At 49.1% G+C, this 18,932-nt stretch overlaps 1 protein-coding gene across 1 annotated transcript in view; it reads left to right on the top strand.

Moving 5' to 3' along the window:
- Positions 1–12,417: 12,417 nt before the first annotated feature.
- Positions 12,418–18,932, top strand: part of wnt2 (wingless-type MMTV integration site family member 2) — a 48,405-nt gene continuing 41,890 nt past the window's right edge. The window contains exon 1 of the mRNA XM_072485249.1: positions 12,418–12,696. Coding sequence (XP_072341350.1) covers positions 12,614–12,696 — 83 coding nt within the window. The 5' untranslated portion in view covers positions 12,418–12,613. The remainder of the gene's footprint in view (positions 12,697–18,932) is intronic.

Consider the following 18,932-nt stretch of genomic DNA (forward strand, 5'->3'; position numbering starts at 1 on the left):
GCTTGGTGATCTGTTTTGTGTGTTTGAGGTTTCCTGAAGCTCCGCATGCACTCTGAATTTTTCAGTGGCCAAATAACTGCATTGTTAACTTATTGCCGTAATTAAGGTATTAGGCTGCATGGGCAGCATGGTAGCATAGTGGTTAGCACAGTTGCTTCACAGCTCCGGGGTCCCAGGTTCGATTCCCGTCTTGGGTCACTGTCTGTGCGGAGTCTGCACGTCCTCCCCGTGTGTGCGTGGGTTTCCTCCGGGTGCTCCGGTTTCCTCCCACAGTCCAAAGATGTGCAGGTTAGGTGAATTGGCTATGCTAAATTGCCCTTAGTGTCCAAAAAGGTTAGTTGGGGTTACGGGGATAGGGTGGAGGTATGGGCTTAGGTAGGGTGCTCTTTCCAGGAGCCGGTGCAGACTCGATGGGCCAAATGGCCTTCTGCACTGTAGATTCTATGATTAAAATATTTACCAGTAGGGCAGCACGGTAGCGCAGTGGTTAGCATTGCTGCCTACAGCACTGAGGACCCGGGTTCAAATCCCGGCCCTGGGTCACAGTCCATGTGGAGTTTGCACATTCTCCCCGTGACTGGGTGGTTTCGCCCCCACAACCCAAAAGATGTGCAGGGTAGGTGGATTGGCCGCGCTAAATTGCCCCTTAATTGGAAAAAAAATAAAATTGGGTACTCTAAATTAAAAGACAAAAATATTTACCAGATGGCAAATGATTGGATTGTTGTTAGTCGCACATCAAACCATGTGGTTAGAATTTCATTGGTTTTGTCCACGTAGCCCTACAATTTCCTTTCTCTTCGGGTAATTATTCAATTCCTTTTGAATTTGTGATATTATCTGACTCACCCACCTCACACTCGGGTAGTGCATTCCAGATTCTAACCACTTTGCGTTTTGTTTTTTAAAAAGTTTTTTCTGATTTTCCCTTTGGTTCTTTTGCTAATCACCTTAAATCGGGGTTCCCTGCCCTTTCTCTGATGGGAGAGATTTCTCTCTAACTGCTCTGTCTAGGCCCCTCACAATTTTGCACACCGCTATCAAACCCCCTCTTAAACTTCTGTAAGGAGAATAACTCCAGCTCCAGCATGTAACTAAAGTCCCTCATCCTTGGAACCATTCGTGCAAGTCTTTTCTGAGCCCTCTCTAAATAGTTCACATCTTTCCCAAAGTGTGGTGTCCAAAATAAGTCAGTAATATTGAGGTCCAACTAGTATTTTATTAAGGTTCACCATAACTTCCTTGTTTGTTACCTCTGCCATAGATTCCCTACAGTGCAGATGTGTAGAATCATAGAATCCAGTGCAGAAGGAATCCATTCAGCCCATCGAATCTGCACCGACCCTCTGAAAGAGCACCCTACCGAGGCCCACTCCCCGTCCCTATCCCATTAACCCCACCTTAATTTTTTGACACTCAGGGGCAATTTAGCATAGCCAATCCTACTTATGTGCACATCTTTGGACTGTGAGAGGAAACCGGAGCACCCGGAAGAAACCCACGCAGACACGGGGAGAAAGTGCAAACTCCACACAGACACCCAAGGGTGGAATCGAACCCGGGTCTCCCTGGAGCTGTGAGGCAGCAGTGCTAATCACTGTACCACCATGCTGACATAGATACCAAGAAAAGCAGTGGTCCAAGTACTGATTCATAGGGAATCTCACTGTATTCCTTTCTCCAGTTTGAAGAAACAACCATTTACCTCTACCGTTTCCCATCACTCAGCTAACTTTGTAGCAGTATTGTCACTTTCCCTTTCATTCCATAGATATTTGATCAGTCTTGAACCAAATACTTAATTATTTCCAGAGAACGTGATCCATAAAGAGCCAAAGATATAATGTTCCACTCTTCCCTTGTCTTCCACTGATCATTACATTACCTTCCTTGACTTATCTGTCACCACCCATCGGAGGACTTGGTGTGGAACATTTTGTTTCCTTTATTCTTTCATGGACTGTGGGTGCTGGCAATGCCAACATTTGTTGTTCATCCCTAATTGTCCTTTAGCTGAGTGGCTGAGGCCATTACAGAGGCCAGCTAAGGACACCACATTGCAGTGGATCTGGAGTCACGTATAGACCAGACCAGGTAAGGACGGCAGGTTTCTTCCCTAAAGGACATTAGTGAACCAGATGGTGGTTTTACGACAATCAACAGCAGTTTCTACAGTCACTTACTAAGACTAATTTTATGTTCCAGATTTTATTAATTGAATTTAACTTTCACCAGCTGCCCTTGTGGGATTTTAACCCGTGTCCGCAGAGCATTAACCTGGGCCAGTGACGTTGGCACAATGCCACAATCTCCCCCATTATATCCACTATAAACGTACTAATTCCCCCAGCTACTTGATAACACTTCCTCCATCCCTGATTCTGAAGGACTCTTTCTATTTTCTCAGTTTTTCTGTCACCATCGTATCTAATCTGATGATGCCTCCTTCTGTACCAGCCCTTCCATTATGTGTTCCTTTTTCCTCAATAGAGGATTCCCCACTCATCACGGTTGACGGGGTCTTAATATGTCTAATCTATTTTTCTGTTCTCATCCCTTTCCCTCCCAGAACCTTGACAGGGTTCTCCTTATCTCTCACCTTCCACCTCACCAGCCTCTATGTTCAAAAGATCATCTGTCTCGATTTCACAGTGCCATCACCAATCGCACCTTCCCCTCCCCTTTTTCAGTGTTCCAAAGGACACCATGTTCTGCTCCTCAATTACCTGCAACACCCCCCAACCTTCCCACAGCATCTTCCCCCAGTAAGCGTAGGACAACAACTCACCTCCACCCTTCCCGCCAATCAAGGCCCCAAACACTCCTAAGTGAAACTGCGATTTACTTCTACTCATATTTATTATGGTGCACTTACTGCTCATGCAACTATCTCCTCTACATTGTGCACACCAAATGCAAATTGGCTGACCACTTCTCAGTGCACCTTCACTGGCTACGTATGTACAATCCTAAGCTTCCAGTTGCCTGTCTTGTTAATGCTTTGCCCCGTTCCCACTCTGACCTTGCCATCCTAGGCCTCCTACACCTACTCCAATTAAGTTCAAGGTAAGTTTATGAAACAGCATCTTATGTTCAATTAAGCACTTAATCGCTTTCTACACTCGACACTGAATTCAACAATTCCAGATCACAACCACTGCTACTATTTTTTGATAGATGGCTGCTGTTGGTAACACTGACCATTCACGCCATCTCCGCCCTTTTATTATTTCTTTACTTGCCCTATTACCATCTCCCTTTGCCTTGCTCCATCATTTTTGTCATTTGATTTCTGGCACTTTCCACCCTATCATAGATCTTCTCTTTTTCTTCCTCCTACCTTTCCCTCGCTCTGCTTGTTTAATACCTGTTATATCTCGTTTTCCAGTTTTGACTAACGGCCAGCAACTTGAAATGTTAGACTGAATTTTCCTGATGCTGTGAAGATAAGGGTGCCAGGAAAGTAGTGGTGAACCCCATCAGGACAGCCCGCCACCACTTTCTGACAGGCTTTTCCGTGGGTGGACTGTGAGGGGACAAGTGATGGGAGGCTCACTTAAAAAACAAATTTTAAAGATAATGCAAAGCAACTCGCCTTCCCACAGCACCTACTCACTGCCAACATAAACATTACAGCGACTGTCTTTTCACCTCCTCCCTTTTCAGCATCAGGACCCCAAACATATCTTTCAGGCTTAACAGTGATTCACATGTTCTTTTTTCAATTTAGTAAACTATATTCACTGTTCACAACGTGGTCTACTGGGAAGACCAAACACATTGAGTGATTGCTTTGCTGAACACCTCTTTTCAGTCTGCAAGCTTCTGCTCACTTTCCTTTTTCTTTCACTGTGAAAGACCCCACAACATTGTTGTAAGAGCAGCGAAGGTATTCCTGGTGTCCTGTCAGACGTTAATCCCTCAACCTCCCCAAGATCAGTTGGCTAGTGTGCATCTTCCATCTGCTTGCAGGACCTGGTTGGTAAGATTGGCTCCTCACTTCGCTTCACAACAGTAACTATGTTTCAAAAGTGGTTGTGAAGTACTTTGGGATACTAACACAAGTTCTCAAGGACACATTTATTATCATTGTTAACCATTCAGCTTTTGAACCCACAGTTTCATATTTGGTCCAAATGTGTTTTTAGTTTTCAAGTGCGCTGAAGTTGAATTTTAATACCAAACATAGAATTTTCTAAAATGGTTGGCCAGTTCCAAAAACAAGTACCAAAAACCGCCAACACTGCAGTTAAAAATATGTTACCAATAACATCACGTTTCCATTCTACAGCATTTCAGAAATACTCCTGAATGTTTCGACCTTCACCATTGAGTTATCCTTTGAGGAAGGGAGTGACTTCATTAATCTTGCTTTAATAAAGTGCGAGAGAAAACAGGCCGTGTGTTTTGAAGGTTATGTTATTTAAAAGGGGACGGTAATTGTCCAGTTAAGTACATTATCCATATCTGACTTTCAATTTTTTATTTTAGCATGTATTTACGGAATGTGGCAGATCCCCATTTTAACTAAGTACCAACTTGCAGGTACAGCAAGCAATTAGGAAGGCAGATGGTATATTGGCCTAAATTACAAGAGGATTTGGGAATAAATATGTCTTACTGCAATTGTATAGAGCCTTGGTGATAACTACAATATTATATTTTTAACTTCACACCCGTAAAGAACAGCTTACAATTACCCCTCAACACTGCTCTACAATTTCCTATTAAACAACAAGAAAATAAACATGCAGCTCTTAAACCATCTTAAAATTAGCTGGTATAAGATTAAAATTAGAGTAATACTTGATTCATAAAACAGATTTGGCTCTGGCTGAAACCCGTTCAGACTCTGGCCAAGTATCTTCAAATAGCTGCTTCAACTCGGCTGTTTCAGCCTCTTCCTTGTCTTCAGACATGACTGCGCTGCTTTATAATATTATTACTTTTTTAAAATTTATCCAATGAGGAAAAAATTGTGGACTCTAGAATCAGGCAGATCAGAACTCAGCTCCGCTCTCTCTTAAAATTTCTCCAAACTCTGCCTTTCTGAGCTCCACCCAACAATGACCTCCGCTCCCCAAGCTGGAAAACACATTGGGCGGGATTCTCCATCGGCAGCACGCCCACGGATTTTCCGAAGACGTTGGGATGGCCACAATGGGAAATCCCATTGGCCGGCTGCTGGGACGGAGGATCCCGCTGCTACCAGAGGCATGCTGTGCCAGCAAACTGGTCTGGTGAATGGGGAATCCCACCCATTATCTCTGTAGGCTGCAAAAGCACATTAACTCCCCAGGGACCTCCCCAATCAATTCACTGTGCATTAGCCCAGACTGATAAACACTTTCCTGTGTCAATTTCACTTGCTGGCTGCTAGAACCATCCAGGCTCTGTAAACAGAATTATTTATAAACCGACACATTCTAACCTCAGGCTTTTAACCTTTAAATTGGCCACTATATTTTCATCTAATTTTCCTAACATCTTCCAATGATCAGACGTGTAACTCAGGGAGACTGGGTGACGGGTGAACGTGACTAAATGCCGGTTCGAACAGGGACTGGAGATTAAGAAACACGAGTTGCTGTGAATCGCGTTCTGTTTGCCATTCCTGTTACTGTCACCTTTAGTTTCTAATTGACCATATTTCTGTATCTGGCTTTATAAAACGGTTGTTTCAACAAGAGTTCACCTTCCCTAACATTTTACGGTAAAAAATACCCCATCTATTACAAAGTATCGCTGCCTATTTTATATTTACGATATAGATTTAATCACCTGCTAATGCTCGCATTCCTAGCATTGTTTGGCATCTTTGAATTTGTCTATATACGTGTTTCTGGAACAGACCTCTTCATTCACCTGAGGAAGGAGCAGCGCTCCGAAAGCTAGTGACATCGAAACAAACCTGTTGGACTTTAACCTGGTGTTGTAAGACTTAGTACTGTGCTCACCCCAGTCCAACGCCGGCATCTCCACATCATATTTTATATTTGCCCTGAATGGACAACTTTTCCTGAAGATCTATATATCCGCTTAGCGCATTATAGATTATTTGCCCCACACAGATTCTACAAATGATGAGTGTTGACCGGGAGTCAGAATAGTAGAAGATCTGAGTGCGTGTGTGGCCCAAACAGGAAGGATTTCATCAGAAGCAAAAATACTGCAGGAAATCTGAAACTAAAGACAGAAAGTGTTGGACAAACTCAGCAGATCTGGCAGCATCTGTGGAGAGAAGAACAGGGAGGGTTAATGTTCTTGGGAACTGGGGGAATTAAATGTCCTTAATCTGTCCCAGTTTTCGGCATCGTCTGTAGATTTTGACGTTTTTAATCCTTCCCCGAGAGACGTTATTGACAAGAACTTTCTCCTTTTTAATCTCACCAAATGCACAAAATTAATGACCGAGGTGCAAAGTCTCCATTGAAGATTCAACCAACCAAAACGAAGGTTCGCTTTTTGGCAGCATTTAAATGTTGAGCGGATTTCTTCCAATGAAGTATTTGTTTATCCACCTGTTTATGTCCCTTCCGGCTTCAACCTGTGTAACATCTTGATCAAGTGCAGCACCTTCTCTTTGCATTCTTATTGCAGCCACAGAATTATTTTTGTTTAATGGTTAGAATTTGGATATGTGTTAAATTATTTCTCAAGTTGCATTTCGATGGATGACAGGACTTGTGGGACCTCCTCGTGAGTAAAACTCACCCCTCCCCTCAGTCTGGATGGCCTGGTGCACAGTTCCCGCTCCTCTTGTGCTTCCCCGCAGATGTGCTGTTTACTGGCTTCTTGTCAAAATTAACTGGTCCATTTCAGGCTCGGAGCTGTCCTGTAGTTCATAGAATCAACAGGGCACAAGTGGGCCATTCGGCCCATCGAGTTTGCACCGGCCCTTGAAAAAGGGCACCTTACTTAAACCCACACCTCCAGCCTATCCCCAGAGGAAACCCACGCAGACACGGGGGAAAAGTGCAAACCCCACACAGTCACCCAGGGCCCGAATTGAACCCGAGACCCTGGAGCTGTGAGGCAGCAGTGCTAACCACTGTGCCACCCGGTAACCGTGTCGGCGTGGGTTTCCTCCTGGTCCCTCCCACAGTCCAAAGATGTGCAGGTTAGGCGGATTGGCCGTGCTAAATTGCCCCTTAAGTGTCCAAAAGGTTAGGTGGGGTTATGGGGATTGGGTGGACCTGGGTGGGGCGCTCTTTCAGAGGGTGGGCGCAGACTGGGTGGCCTGAATGGCCTCTTTCTGCGCTGTGGGGATTCGTTTTGTTGGAAATGTGGAAGTTCTCACTCCACATCCACTCATGGGCTGGGTGCTGGAATCCAGAACATTCAACTCCCTCACTAACCCCTGGCCAAAAAAACCAACATCCACTTCCAACTAACCCAAAGAAAATGTACAAGGAAAGTGACAAGTGGCCATAAATCTGCGGAGAAGACAACTGGTGTTGCAAATAAAGCGGTTGGAGCTACCATTGAAAGGACAATGATACTTATCAGCTCGGGTTTTTCAAAATAGTTTGGGCTGGATGTGATAGAACTTTAACTCTGTCTGCAAGACGTCTGAATCTAGACTTTGTCTTTACAGTTTGCTGTTCAGTATGTTCGCGTGGGATTTCAATGAAGCTTTATCGGTATAATCACCAAGTGTGTTTATTGTGGGTCAGCCCCATTCTTCACGAAATGATCATTTGTAAATACAGGAGGCTAATTGGGGGGGGGGGACTTGTTTGACTGTAAAATTGATCTATATTAAAAACACTGGGGTTATTTAATCAGCCACCAGAATCCAGTCTATATTGCCAAACCCACAGTTGAGCCGGGTGCGCAGGTTCACAAAGCAGTGGTGGGGATTCAGAAACGCTCTCCTCGCTCCCGCTCGGCTGTTGCCAGCAACTTTAGGTGGTGGAGGGTTCCCGAGAGTCATGTTCTGAAAAGGTCCGACTGTAGACTTCCCAGCCACCCAGCCAGCAAGAAGTATTCTTGTTCTGGTTGTGCGTTCTATTGTAAAGTTAGTTTTTGTTCCCCCTCTCGAGTCAATTGCCAGAGATTCAGAATTCATTCTCACCCTGAACAACATTCTGAAGCCCAAATCCTGAATTATTCGAATAATCGGCATTTCAATCAGACATTTGCAGCAAAATGGGACGTGGGAAGCTTCTGTATCGACATTTCCGTCAAACAATGGACCGGGAGACAGCGGGAGATATTGAAAATCTGTGTCGGGGAATAATCAAAAACCATAAATTGGCGACAGGCAAATGTAACCGGGGGATTTCCCACCCAGGGCCCAGTAACATATTCCGGATCTGATCATTTCCCAATTGCTCACTGGGGGCATTAAGATTCACTATCAACTCAGCCCCCAGTTTGTGTCCGTGTTTAGCAAATGTGGCCTGTGCTGTAAAACCACTGGGGTTGTTTAATCAGTCACCAGAACCCAGTCTATATTCCCAAACCTCCGTTGAGCCGGGTGTGCAGGTTCACAAAGTAGTGGCGAGGATTCAGAAACGCTCTCCTCGCTTCTCTTGGCTGTTTTCGAGTTGTTACAACTCAAACAACACGTATTACAACAGCAAAAATAAACAGTTTCATGGGAAGGAAATCCAGTTTGTGAGAACCCGAGCCAAGGAGAATAGCCGAATTGCAGAAATTGGTAGAATCGTTTGAATGAAGCAGAGTGGACAAAATAATTCGATTCTTTTCTGTTATTGGGGGTAACAGAAAGTCGGTGGATAACATTGACTGTGTATATGAAACAGTGTGAAGTTGTTCAGTCAGATGTTCTGCATGTAATGTAGGGATGTTATACAGCCAAGGTTCAGATTGTGTTCATGTCGAAAACTAGCAGTCCTATGCCGGCCATAGACCGTCAATCCGGATGACATTTAGTTAGACCGAGTAAATCAGGCTGCAGCTCACTTACTGGCGCGCACAACCCCATTCCAATTCCCACCTTACAGGTCTCCTGAACATTGATGTTGCTGCGGCTGAAGTTCGTTCCTGATCGCTGTGAACCATCACAGAACCGAATGATTCACTCGTCCATCCCAGGTAGTTGGTCATTTCGATAGAGAAATTGCTCAATGCAGGATGAGGGGATCGAGAGCGTTTGCAGACATGAAATCCAAGTGTATTTGTTTAAAGGAAGTGTCCAGCGTTTCAATCCGGAGAACATTCTGTAAACTTCTGTGGAATAAATATGTCTGTTTGACAAGCAAAGTGTGTAGGCTAATGACCCTAATCAGGCTGGGAATATTACAGGAATGTATGTCCCAACAATATGAATCAATACGACGGCAACACGGGCTTCACTTAATCAGTGTGTCCAATATTCAAACGCTGAAAGTTATCCATTTTCGCGGGGAAGATACTGAAATCCAATAACCCCTTTTTAAACTTGGTTGAACCCAAGAGAAAGCTCACACACATCGAGTTTAGCCGCCTTTTCCCGCGGGTGTACGCTGAAGTGATATTAATGCAATATTAATTAAAAGCAAATTACTGCGGATGCTGTAATATTACTGCAATATTACACTTACCTTTTCAAAATCAATTTTTGTGAAGGCGGCGACAGATACCTGGTCACCTGGAGCCGCTCCCTAATTGTAAAGTTTGCCCTTTCTAGGGGCACTAGATTGTAGGATTCATTGTTTAGGATTTATTCACCTACAAATGGTCAAGAATCAGCGAATAACGAGTGACAACCAGTTTTACATCTTGCAGATCCTATAAATTGTAAATTTAGCAAAATTGCATCAATGTTCATCTTATTATGTGCTGGTCACGGTAAATGATCTCAAGACTTGCGGTGAATCTTTCTGACATATTATTCCACCAGAGGAGGGGAATTGCAAATGCAGTTTGTCTTTAAAGGGTGTTCTCCACGAGAGCTGAACTGGGACGAGGACCTCCAAGCCCAGATATTCCCGCTCATATCAGCAAATAGGATTTGGAATGGATTCAAATTATTCATAGGCGTCGGAGTCACTGTATCCAAGACACACACACGTTACAGGTAAGGGTTAGTGAGAGGAGGCCAGATTACTCATATAACCGGACATTTCAAATTGGCCAGCGAGCCCCGAGTAAGTGACTGATCGGAGACTGAGGGTGTACATTCATTCTTAAATTTCAGTTCTGGGGCTGAAAATAAACTCCCCGGTAACTACATGCACTAATTTGGTTTATCTGGCTGAGTTTTAGTAAACGCGCCCAAACATATGCACACTCCAACAAAACATAACCCTGACCAAGAACCAATCAGGACTGGAAACATCCAGCCTCTCCTGGGCCTGCTGGGTTTTAACTAAATCGGGCAACTGGGCGAGGAAGGAACTTGTGCCTCGCGCTATTGTTTGTCTCCTTTAAAAGGAAACGGATGCCTGGAAATTGACTCCATTATTCCAGATAGGAAGCTATTGACCCATCTCTAGCGATGGTGTGGAGTTGCCGGCGTTGGACTGGGGTCGGCACAGTAAGAATTGGTGGATTGGCCATGATAAATTCCCCTTCGTGTCCAAAATTGCCCTTAGTGTTGGGTGGGGTTACTGGGTTATGGGGATAGGGTGGAGGTGTTGACCTTGGGTAGGGTGCTCTTTCCAAGGGCCGGTGCAGACTCGATGGGCCGAATGGACTCCTTCTGCACTGTAAATTCTACGATAATCTATGATAATCTTACAACACCAGGTTAAAGTCCAACAGGTTTGTTTGGAATCACTAGCTTTGGGAGCGTTGCTCCTTTCTCAGATGAATCCTCCTCACTCACCTGAGGAAGGAGCAGTGCTCCCAAAGCTAGTGATTCGAAACAAACCTGTTGGACTTTAACCTGGTGTTGTAAGACTTCTCGGGACACAGTGTTCCAGAATGTCTATATTCCTCATGCTAGATTCAGCTCCTCTATTCTTTCATGAGAGTGGACGTCGCAGGCACGGTCAGCATTTGTTCCCTTCCCCAATTGCCCTCCAATGGCATTTTAAGAGTTAATCACTTGGTCTGGAGTCACATGTAGGCCAGACCAGGTAAGGCCCGCAGATTTCCTCCCTTAAAGGGCATTAGTGAACCAGATGGGTTTTAACGACAATCGAGAATGGTTTCATGGTCGTCATTAGACTTTCAATGACAGATTTTTTTAAATTGAATTCAAATTTTACCATCTGCAGTGCTGGGATTGGAACCTGGGTTTCCAGAGCGTAACTCCAGGTCTCTGGGTCACTAGTCAAGTGACAATACCACTACAACACTGCCCCTCTCCATTGGGTAACATTAATACCCTTGAATGGGGAATTGATTGCACTGAAACTCCAGGACCCATATCAGTGCTAAATGGGCGAGAGGAAAATGACAGCTATTTGGTGGGCGAAATGGGAGGATTAATATCGGCACCAAAACACTAATCCAACACTGAAACAACTTGGGATTTTGCACAAGTGCTAGTAAAGAAACCTCTCTGCTGTTGCAGGGCTGGTTAACGTTATTGATCCACGATGACAAGGTTGGTGGGTGGCAATGGATTTACTCCAGCCACGCTGCAGATTACCGGGTCCACGCTGGAGGTTTGGTTTGATTGGAAATAAGTGGACGCTGATTAACCAGGTTGTTCATCGGGACTTGGCAACTGGCCTATCTCCCCTCCCCCCCCCCCCCCGCAACCACCACCAATTCTCTCTCCCCCCCCCCTCCCCCAGAGCTGCGTTCTCACAATCTCAATGTTGTCCATTCTCTCCAGAGCATAGATCAAAGGCTGACCTAATGAGTTGTGGCAAAAGCCCAGGATATTCTTCAAGCTCAAAGGAGCTGACACCACACGCACCGCCAGACTGCACCCCCCCCCCCCCCCCCCCTGTTTGTCTGGGGAAGATCAGTAATATTAATAACTGGCATTATGGATAGGCAGGAATTCAGTCGTTGTCACTCTGCTTCTAGATGTGTGTCGCTTAGTAATTCAATTATTGTACTCTCAATCCATGGAATGTAATTTAGGGATTTTGATGCTCCCATTAATTCCAAAGCCACATTTTAACGGCAGTTGATGGTGGAATATTATCCGAGTCTTTATTCAGATCAAAGGCACCCTATAAGCCTCGGCGGGGGTTTAACATTGTCTGGATTGCAGCTTATTCAATACAATATTGAAGACAAACTGCTGGGTTTAGTTGGAAGGGGTTAACACGCTGTCCTCGGACCATGTGCACCATTTGCTGCCTCCTATGAGAATGATGAACTGCTGACGCTTTGAATTAGAGTTTGTTTTTTCGCTGCTAAATAATTTCACCTCTAACCTGCATCCATCAGGACCTGCCTGTCCCACCCCTCCTGTGACCACAGCCGAGAACTGCCCCCCCCCCCAAAAAAAAAACATTGCTCTCTCCACAAGGACACAGGAGGACAGGACCGGGACTTGGAGCCAGTGCTGCTGTTGGAGAGGTGAACAGGGAATGTCCGCAGTCCCCTGCAGCAGGATCCGCTCCCAGTCCAATCTCGGGGAGCTGCTCCCCACACTCCGGGAAGCCTTGGAGAGACGCCCACCCGCCCACTGGCCCCGGCATCCCGCGAATCGCGATCATGTGCGGGCTGGCCCGGGGCCGGATTGCAGCTTTTTAACATGAGCCCCTGGCTCCGGGAGCTGTGGCTGACGCTGCTGGCCATCGGGGTGTGGCTCCCACCTCCAGCCCACTCGTCATGGTGGTAAGTGACTGAGAATATGGAGAAATGCCCTGGCGGTGCCCAGTACCCGGGTCTGCCAGCTTGAGTGGTGGGCAGTGGGCAGCCTGGCTCTTTACACCAGGTTGGGGGGGGGGGGGGTGACCTTCTTCTGGCCCCTAACCCCTAACCTCTCCCATCCGGACAGTGCTGAAAGATATCCAGAGTTCAGGAATAGCCCATGGCACCCACCTCGGGGCCCAGAGACACCCCGGGGCTCAGAGACACCCCGGGGCTCAGAGACACCCCGGGGCTCAGAGACACCCCGGGGCCCAGAGACACCCCGGGGCTCAGAGACACCCCGGGGCCCAGAGACACCCCGGGGCTCAGAGACACCCCGGGGCTCAGAGACACCCCGGGGCTCAGAGACACCTCGGGGCCCAGAGACACCCCGGGGCCCAGAGACACCCCGGGGCTCAGAGACACCCCGGGGCCCAGAGACACCCCGGGGCTCAGAGACACCCCGGGGCCCAGAGACACCCCGGGGCCCAGAGACACCCCGGGGACACCCCGGGGCTCAGAGACACCCCGGGGCCCAGAGATACCCCGGGGCCCAGAGACACCCCGGGGCCCAGAGACACCCCGGGGCCCAGAGACACCCCGGGGCCCAGAGACACCCCGGGGCCCAGAGACACCCCGGGGCTCAGAGACACCCCGGGGACACCCCGGGGCCCAGAGACACCCCGGGGCCCAGAGCCACCCCGGGGCCCAGAGACACCCCGGGGCCCAGAGACACCCCGGGGCCCAGAGACACCCCGGGGCCCAGAGACACCCCGGGGCTCAGAGACACCCCGGGGCCCAGAGACACCCCGGGGCCCAGAGACACCCCGGGGCCCAGAGACACCCCGGGGCTCACAGACACCCCGGGGCCCAGAGACGCACCGGGGCCCAGAGACACCCCGGGGCTCAGAGACACCCCGGTGACACCCCGGGGCGCAGAGACATCCTGGGGACACCCCGGGGCCCAGAGACATCCTGGGGTCCAGAGACACCCCGGGGACACCACGGGGCCCACAGACATCCCGGGGACACCCCGGGGTTCAGAGACACCCCGGGGCTCAGAGACACCCCGGGGCCCAGGGACACCCCGGGCACATCCCGGGGCTCAGAGACACCCCGGAGCTCAGAGACACCCCGGGGCTCAGAGACACCCCGGGGTTCAGAGACACCCCGGGGCTCAGAGACACCCCGGGGCCCAGAGACACCCCAGGGCTCAGAGACACCCCGGGGCCCAGAGATACCCCGGGGCCCAGAGACACCCCGGGGCCCAGAGACACCCCGGGCACACCCCGGGGCTCAGAGACACCCCGGAGCTCAGAGACACCCCGGGGCCCAGAGACACCCCGGGGCCCAGAGACACCCTGGGGCTCAGAGACACCCCGGGGCCCAGAGACACCCCGGGGCCCAGAGACACCCCGGGGCCCAGAGACATCCCGGGGCTCAGAGACACCCCGGGGCCCAGAGACACCCCGGGGCCGAGAGACACCCCGGGGCCCAGAGACACCCCGGGGCCCAGAGACACCCCGGGCACACCCCGGGGCTCAGAGACACCCTGGGGCCCAGAGACATCCCGGGGCCCAGAGACATCCCGGGGCCCACAGACACCCCGGGGACACCACGGCGCCCAGAGACACCCCGGGGCCCAGAGACACCCCGGGGCTCAGAGACACCCCGGGGCCCAGAGACACCCCGGGGACACCCCGGGGCCCAGAGACACCCCGGCGCTCAGAGACACCCCGGAGCTCAGAGACACCCCGGGGCCCAGAGACACCTCGGGGCCCAGAGACACCTCGGGGCCCAGAGACACCCCGGGGCTTAGAGTCACCCCGGGGCCCAGAGACACTCCGGGGCCCAGAGACACCTCGGGGCCCAGAGACACCCCGGGGCCCAGAGACACCCCGGGGCCCAGAGCCACCCCGGGGCCCAGAGACACCCCGGGGCCCAGAGACACCCCGGGGCCCAGAGACACCCCGGGGCTCAGGGACACCCCGGGGCCCAGAGACACCCCGGGGCTCAGAGACACCCCGGGGCTCAGAGCCACCCCGGGGCTCAGAGACACCCCGGGGCCCAGAGACACCCCGGGGCCCAGAGACACCCCGGGGCCCAGAGACACCCCGGGGCCCAGAGACACCCCGGGGCTCAGGGACACCCCGGGGCCCAGAGACACCCCGGGGCTCAGAGTCACCCCGGGGCCCAGAGCCACCCCGGGGCTCAGAGACACCCCGGGGCTCAGGGACACCCCGGGGCCCAGAGACACCCCGGGGCTCAGAGTCACCCCGGGGCCCAGAGACACCCCGGGGCTCAGAGACACCCCGGGGCTCAGGGACACCCCGGGGCCCAGAGACACCCCGGGGCTCAGGGACACCCCGGGGCTCAGAGACACCCCGGGGCCCAGAGACACCCCGGGGCTCAGAGACACCCCGGGGCTCAGAGACACCCCGGTGCTCAGAGACACCCAGTTTACTGTCTGCTGCAAAATGCACTGCTTTAAACAAATAACGGAGTCTGTAATCTCCCCAGACTTTATCTGAAAACTGTCCCAGTTTGTGAATAAGCGATTTTAAACGCTGCAGGTAGGTTTGAGCTAGCCTCCAGCCCAGCGGGAATATCAACTTGGGGGAATTCCGCTTCCAGACACACAATCCGAAAAGGGAGGGATGTCCAGGAACTCTCCCCCCGCCACCCCCCCCCCTCTCCCACACACACACCAGACAGAGGGGGACGACCCTGGGGGGGGGGGGGGGGGGGGGGGGGAATTGGGCGACACAATCCAGAGGCTGCAGCTTGACCCGGGGCAGGGTCCACTCCGCAAGCCCCTTCCACACAACAGGCTGGTGTCCGATTGTGGGCGGACCCTGGACCCCATTAAACACAATCCCGGGCTGAATTCCGGGCTGGAATGTGATGGATTTGGAATCTCAGTCACTCTGAAGATTGTGTGAAGTGGGAGACAAGAGGGAAACTCCAAGATTCGGGCAATTCCTGGTCCCGCTTCTCTCATCTGCCTTGTCTCCCCCGGCGCTGGATCAGCGTAGAGGGAGGTGTAACTATTAGACCCTCATCCAGGGACTGAGGTTTTCCCTTTAATCTGTCAAATTAAATATAAATCAACAAAATTCTGGATTAAAATAAAACTCAGCCAACGCCTGCAGGCAGACAGAGCGTGTATTTCACAAGAAATGTACAACGTGTGATCCGAATCCGCTGGAGCGCCAGGACTGAGACCTGAGGACAAGATCCACACTCCCCTTCAAACCGGTTAGAGAGAGGAGTCCCTGTGCAAACCCTCAACCCACACCCTCAACCCACACCCTCAACCCACACCCTCAATCCACACCCTCAACCCACACCCTCAATCCACACCCTCAACCCACACCCTCAATCCACACCCTCAATCCACACCCTCAACCCACACCCTCAATCCACACCCTCAACCCACACCCTCAATCCACACCCTCAACCCACACCCTCAACCCACACCCTCAATCCACACCCTCAACCCACACCCTCAATCCACACCCTCAACCCACACCCTCAATCCACACCCTCAATCCACAAACCCCCAATTCGTAAACCGTCAAATTCAGAAACCCTCAGCAGCTCCAACTCGCTCAGTACTAAATGTCAATTTAAACATAAACGTGTCAGGAAACAAATCTTCGATCAAATTCGTCAAATGATACAAATTCTTCCCCAAGTCCTTGAAATTGAGGCGACGCTGGAATCTCCTGAAATGTGTCACAAAATCCCTGGGTTGATCTGGAATGCTTTATCCCGCTGGAATTGCGTTTAACAACACTTGTGTTCAGCGATGTCGGGAATAACCGATAGCAAAACAGCCAACAGCAGGAGGAGCAAAACCTGGGTTAACACCGTTGGATAGGTCCCTCTATTAGGCACTTTCCATACGTGCACCTGAAATACTGAGATATTTAAAATACATTATTATAGGTATTACATAGGAAAATATTACATAGGATAGCACTGCATATGATAGCATTGCATATGATAGCACTATGTCGCATTACACGGATAACTACGTTATATGGCAACAACGATGCAGAAAAAGGCAGATATTTACAGATATTTATGACCCTCTCACCTTCCCTGATTTAAATCTCCCATCACAATCCTCGATTCCCATCACCCTCAAATATGTGTCTAACTTCTCCCTAAATGCATCCATGCTATTCACTTCCACTAGTCACCTTGGCAGCAAGTTCTGCAGGCTCACCACACGTTGGGTGGGTAAAGATGTTTCTTCTCAATTCCCATAATGGATTTCTTGGCGATTATCTTATAATGAGGACCTCCAGCTATGCTCTTCCCCACATGAGGAAACTTTCTCCCTGTACCCACTCCATCAAAACTATGAGTAATGTTAAATACCTCAATGCGACCCAGCCTGGCAATGCCTTCCCGATATGTAAACCCGCGCATTTCTGCCATCATCGTTGTAAACCCTCTCTGCACCCTCGCCAGTGCATCTTTCTGCTTTTTATAATAAGGCAACCATCCAGGACCACGGTTTGACACACGTTGGGTGTAATTTCTATACCTTTCCACTCGATCCCTCTGGAAATAAAGCCTAGCATTTGGTTCAATATTTTAAAGGACTTGCTAACCTCTAATCAACCTTTATTGATTGGTATATTTGTAATCCAAGATCGTTTTGTTCTATGCCCCACCTGGACTTGTACCATCCAAGTAATAAATTACCTCCCTCTTCCTCCGTCAAAACGTACAACATTATATTTCTCTTAATTTGTCAACTCTTTACTCATTAGTGTCCTCCTGCAATTTGGTAAAGTCCGCCTCAGTATTGACTATCCCACCATCCATCCCGCCCCCCCCCCCCCCCCCCCCCACACACACACACACACACACAATTTTGTGTCAGCTTTAAATTTAGAAATTGTATTTTTGATGTTAGAATCCAAATCATTAATGTAAATTGTAGGATAGCATGGTGACACAGTGGTTAGCACTGCTGCCTCACGGCACTGAGGACCCGGGTTCGATGCCGGCCCCGGGTCATAGTCCGTGTGGAGTTTTCACATTCTCCCCGTGTCTGGGTGGGTCTCAACCCCCCAAAAAGATGTACAGGCTAGGTGGATTGGCCATGCTAAATTGTCCCTTAATTGGAAGAAAAATAATTTATTTTTAAAAATGTAAGTTGTGAATGGCAGTGGTCCCAGCACTGACCCGAGAGAACATCTCTTCCCATCTTCTGCCCATATTCTGAATAACTACCCTTCCTTCCCACTCACGCTCTGCTTTCTGTCTTGAAGCCAGCTATCAATCCATTCTGCCACTTTCCCCCCGACTCCACATTCTCTGACCTTATTTATTAGTCTATTATGTGACATCTTATCAAAGGCCTTTGTGAAAATCCAGATAAGGATTCTCCAGTCCCCCAGCCACGTGTTTCTCGGCGGCGAACTGTTCACTGGCGGCAGGATTCTCTCTTCTCACCGCTTGGCAATGGGATTTCCCATTGAAGCCTTCCCACTCCGCCGGGAAACCATGGGCAGGACTGCCCTGCCAGCGGGAAAAGAGAATCCCAAATGGACAGTGAATTCCGACCAATATCTACAGCATTAGCAGTATCTGTTTTCTTTGTTACTTCCTCAAATAAACATTAAAATTGTTGAGCAAGACTTTCCCTTTTGGAACACTTGCTGACTATTCACTGTTATCTTTTTGATTTCTAGATGTTCTTCTATTCTTTTCTTTAGATTTGATTCCATTATTTTACCGAACGCCAATATTAAGCTGACTGTTTTCCAATTCCCTGGACATGTTCTGTCCTCTTCCGTAAACAAAGGAATGACATTAACTATCCGCCAGTCTTCTGGCACTGCAGCTTTTTTAACGAATGGCTAAATATGTGCAGTAATGCTTCTGCAATCTCTTCGATAGATTCTTTTAAAATGTGTAGTTGCAATGCAGGACCACGAGCTTTATACTCTTCAATCCTTACATCCCCTTTTTATCTTAACTGCGTTTATTTAATTGCTCATCTCATCATTCAATATCATGTCTGTTCTCTCGCCCTGAAATACACTGAAGTGAAATAATGAATTAATATTTCTGCCATCACTCTGTTGCTACCTGTGATATTATCCTGTCTATCCCCCTTAATGTTCCTATTCTCATCACAGTCTTCCTTTTTAAATGATATGCTTGCAAAGTATTTTAGGATTTTGGTTCATGTTCCT

The sequence above is a fragment of the Scyliorhinus torazame genome, chromosome 19 (assembly GCF_047496885.1).
Source record: "Scyliorhinus torazame isolate Kashiwa2021f chromosome 19, sScyTor2.1, whole genome shotgun sequence".
NCBI classification, from domain to species: Eukaryota; Metazoa; Chordata; class Chondrichthyes; order Carcharhiniformes; family Scyliorhinidae; genus Scyliorhinus; species Scyliorhinus torazame.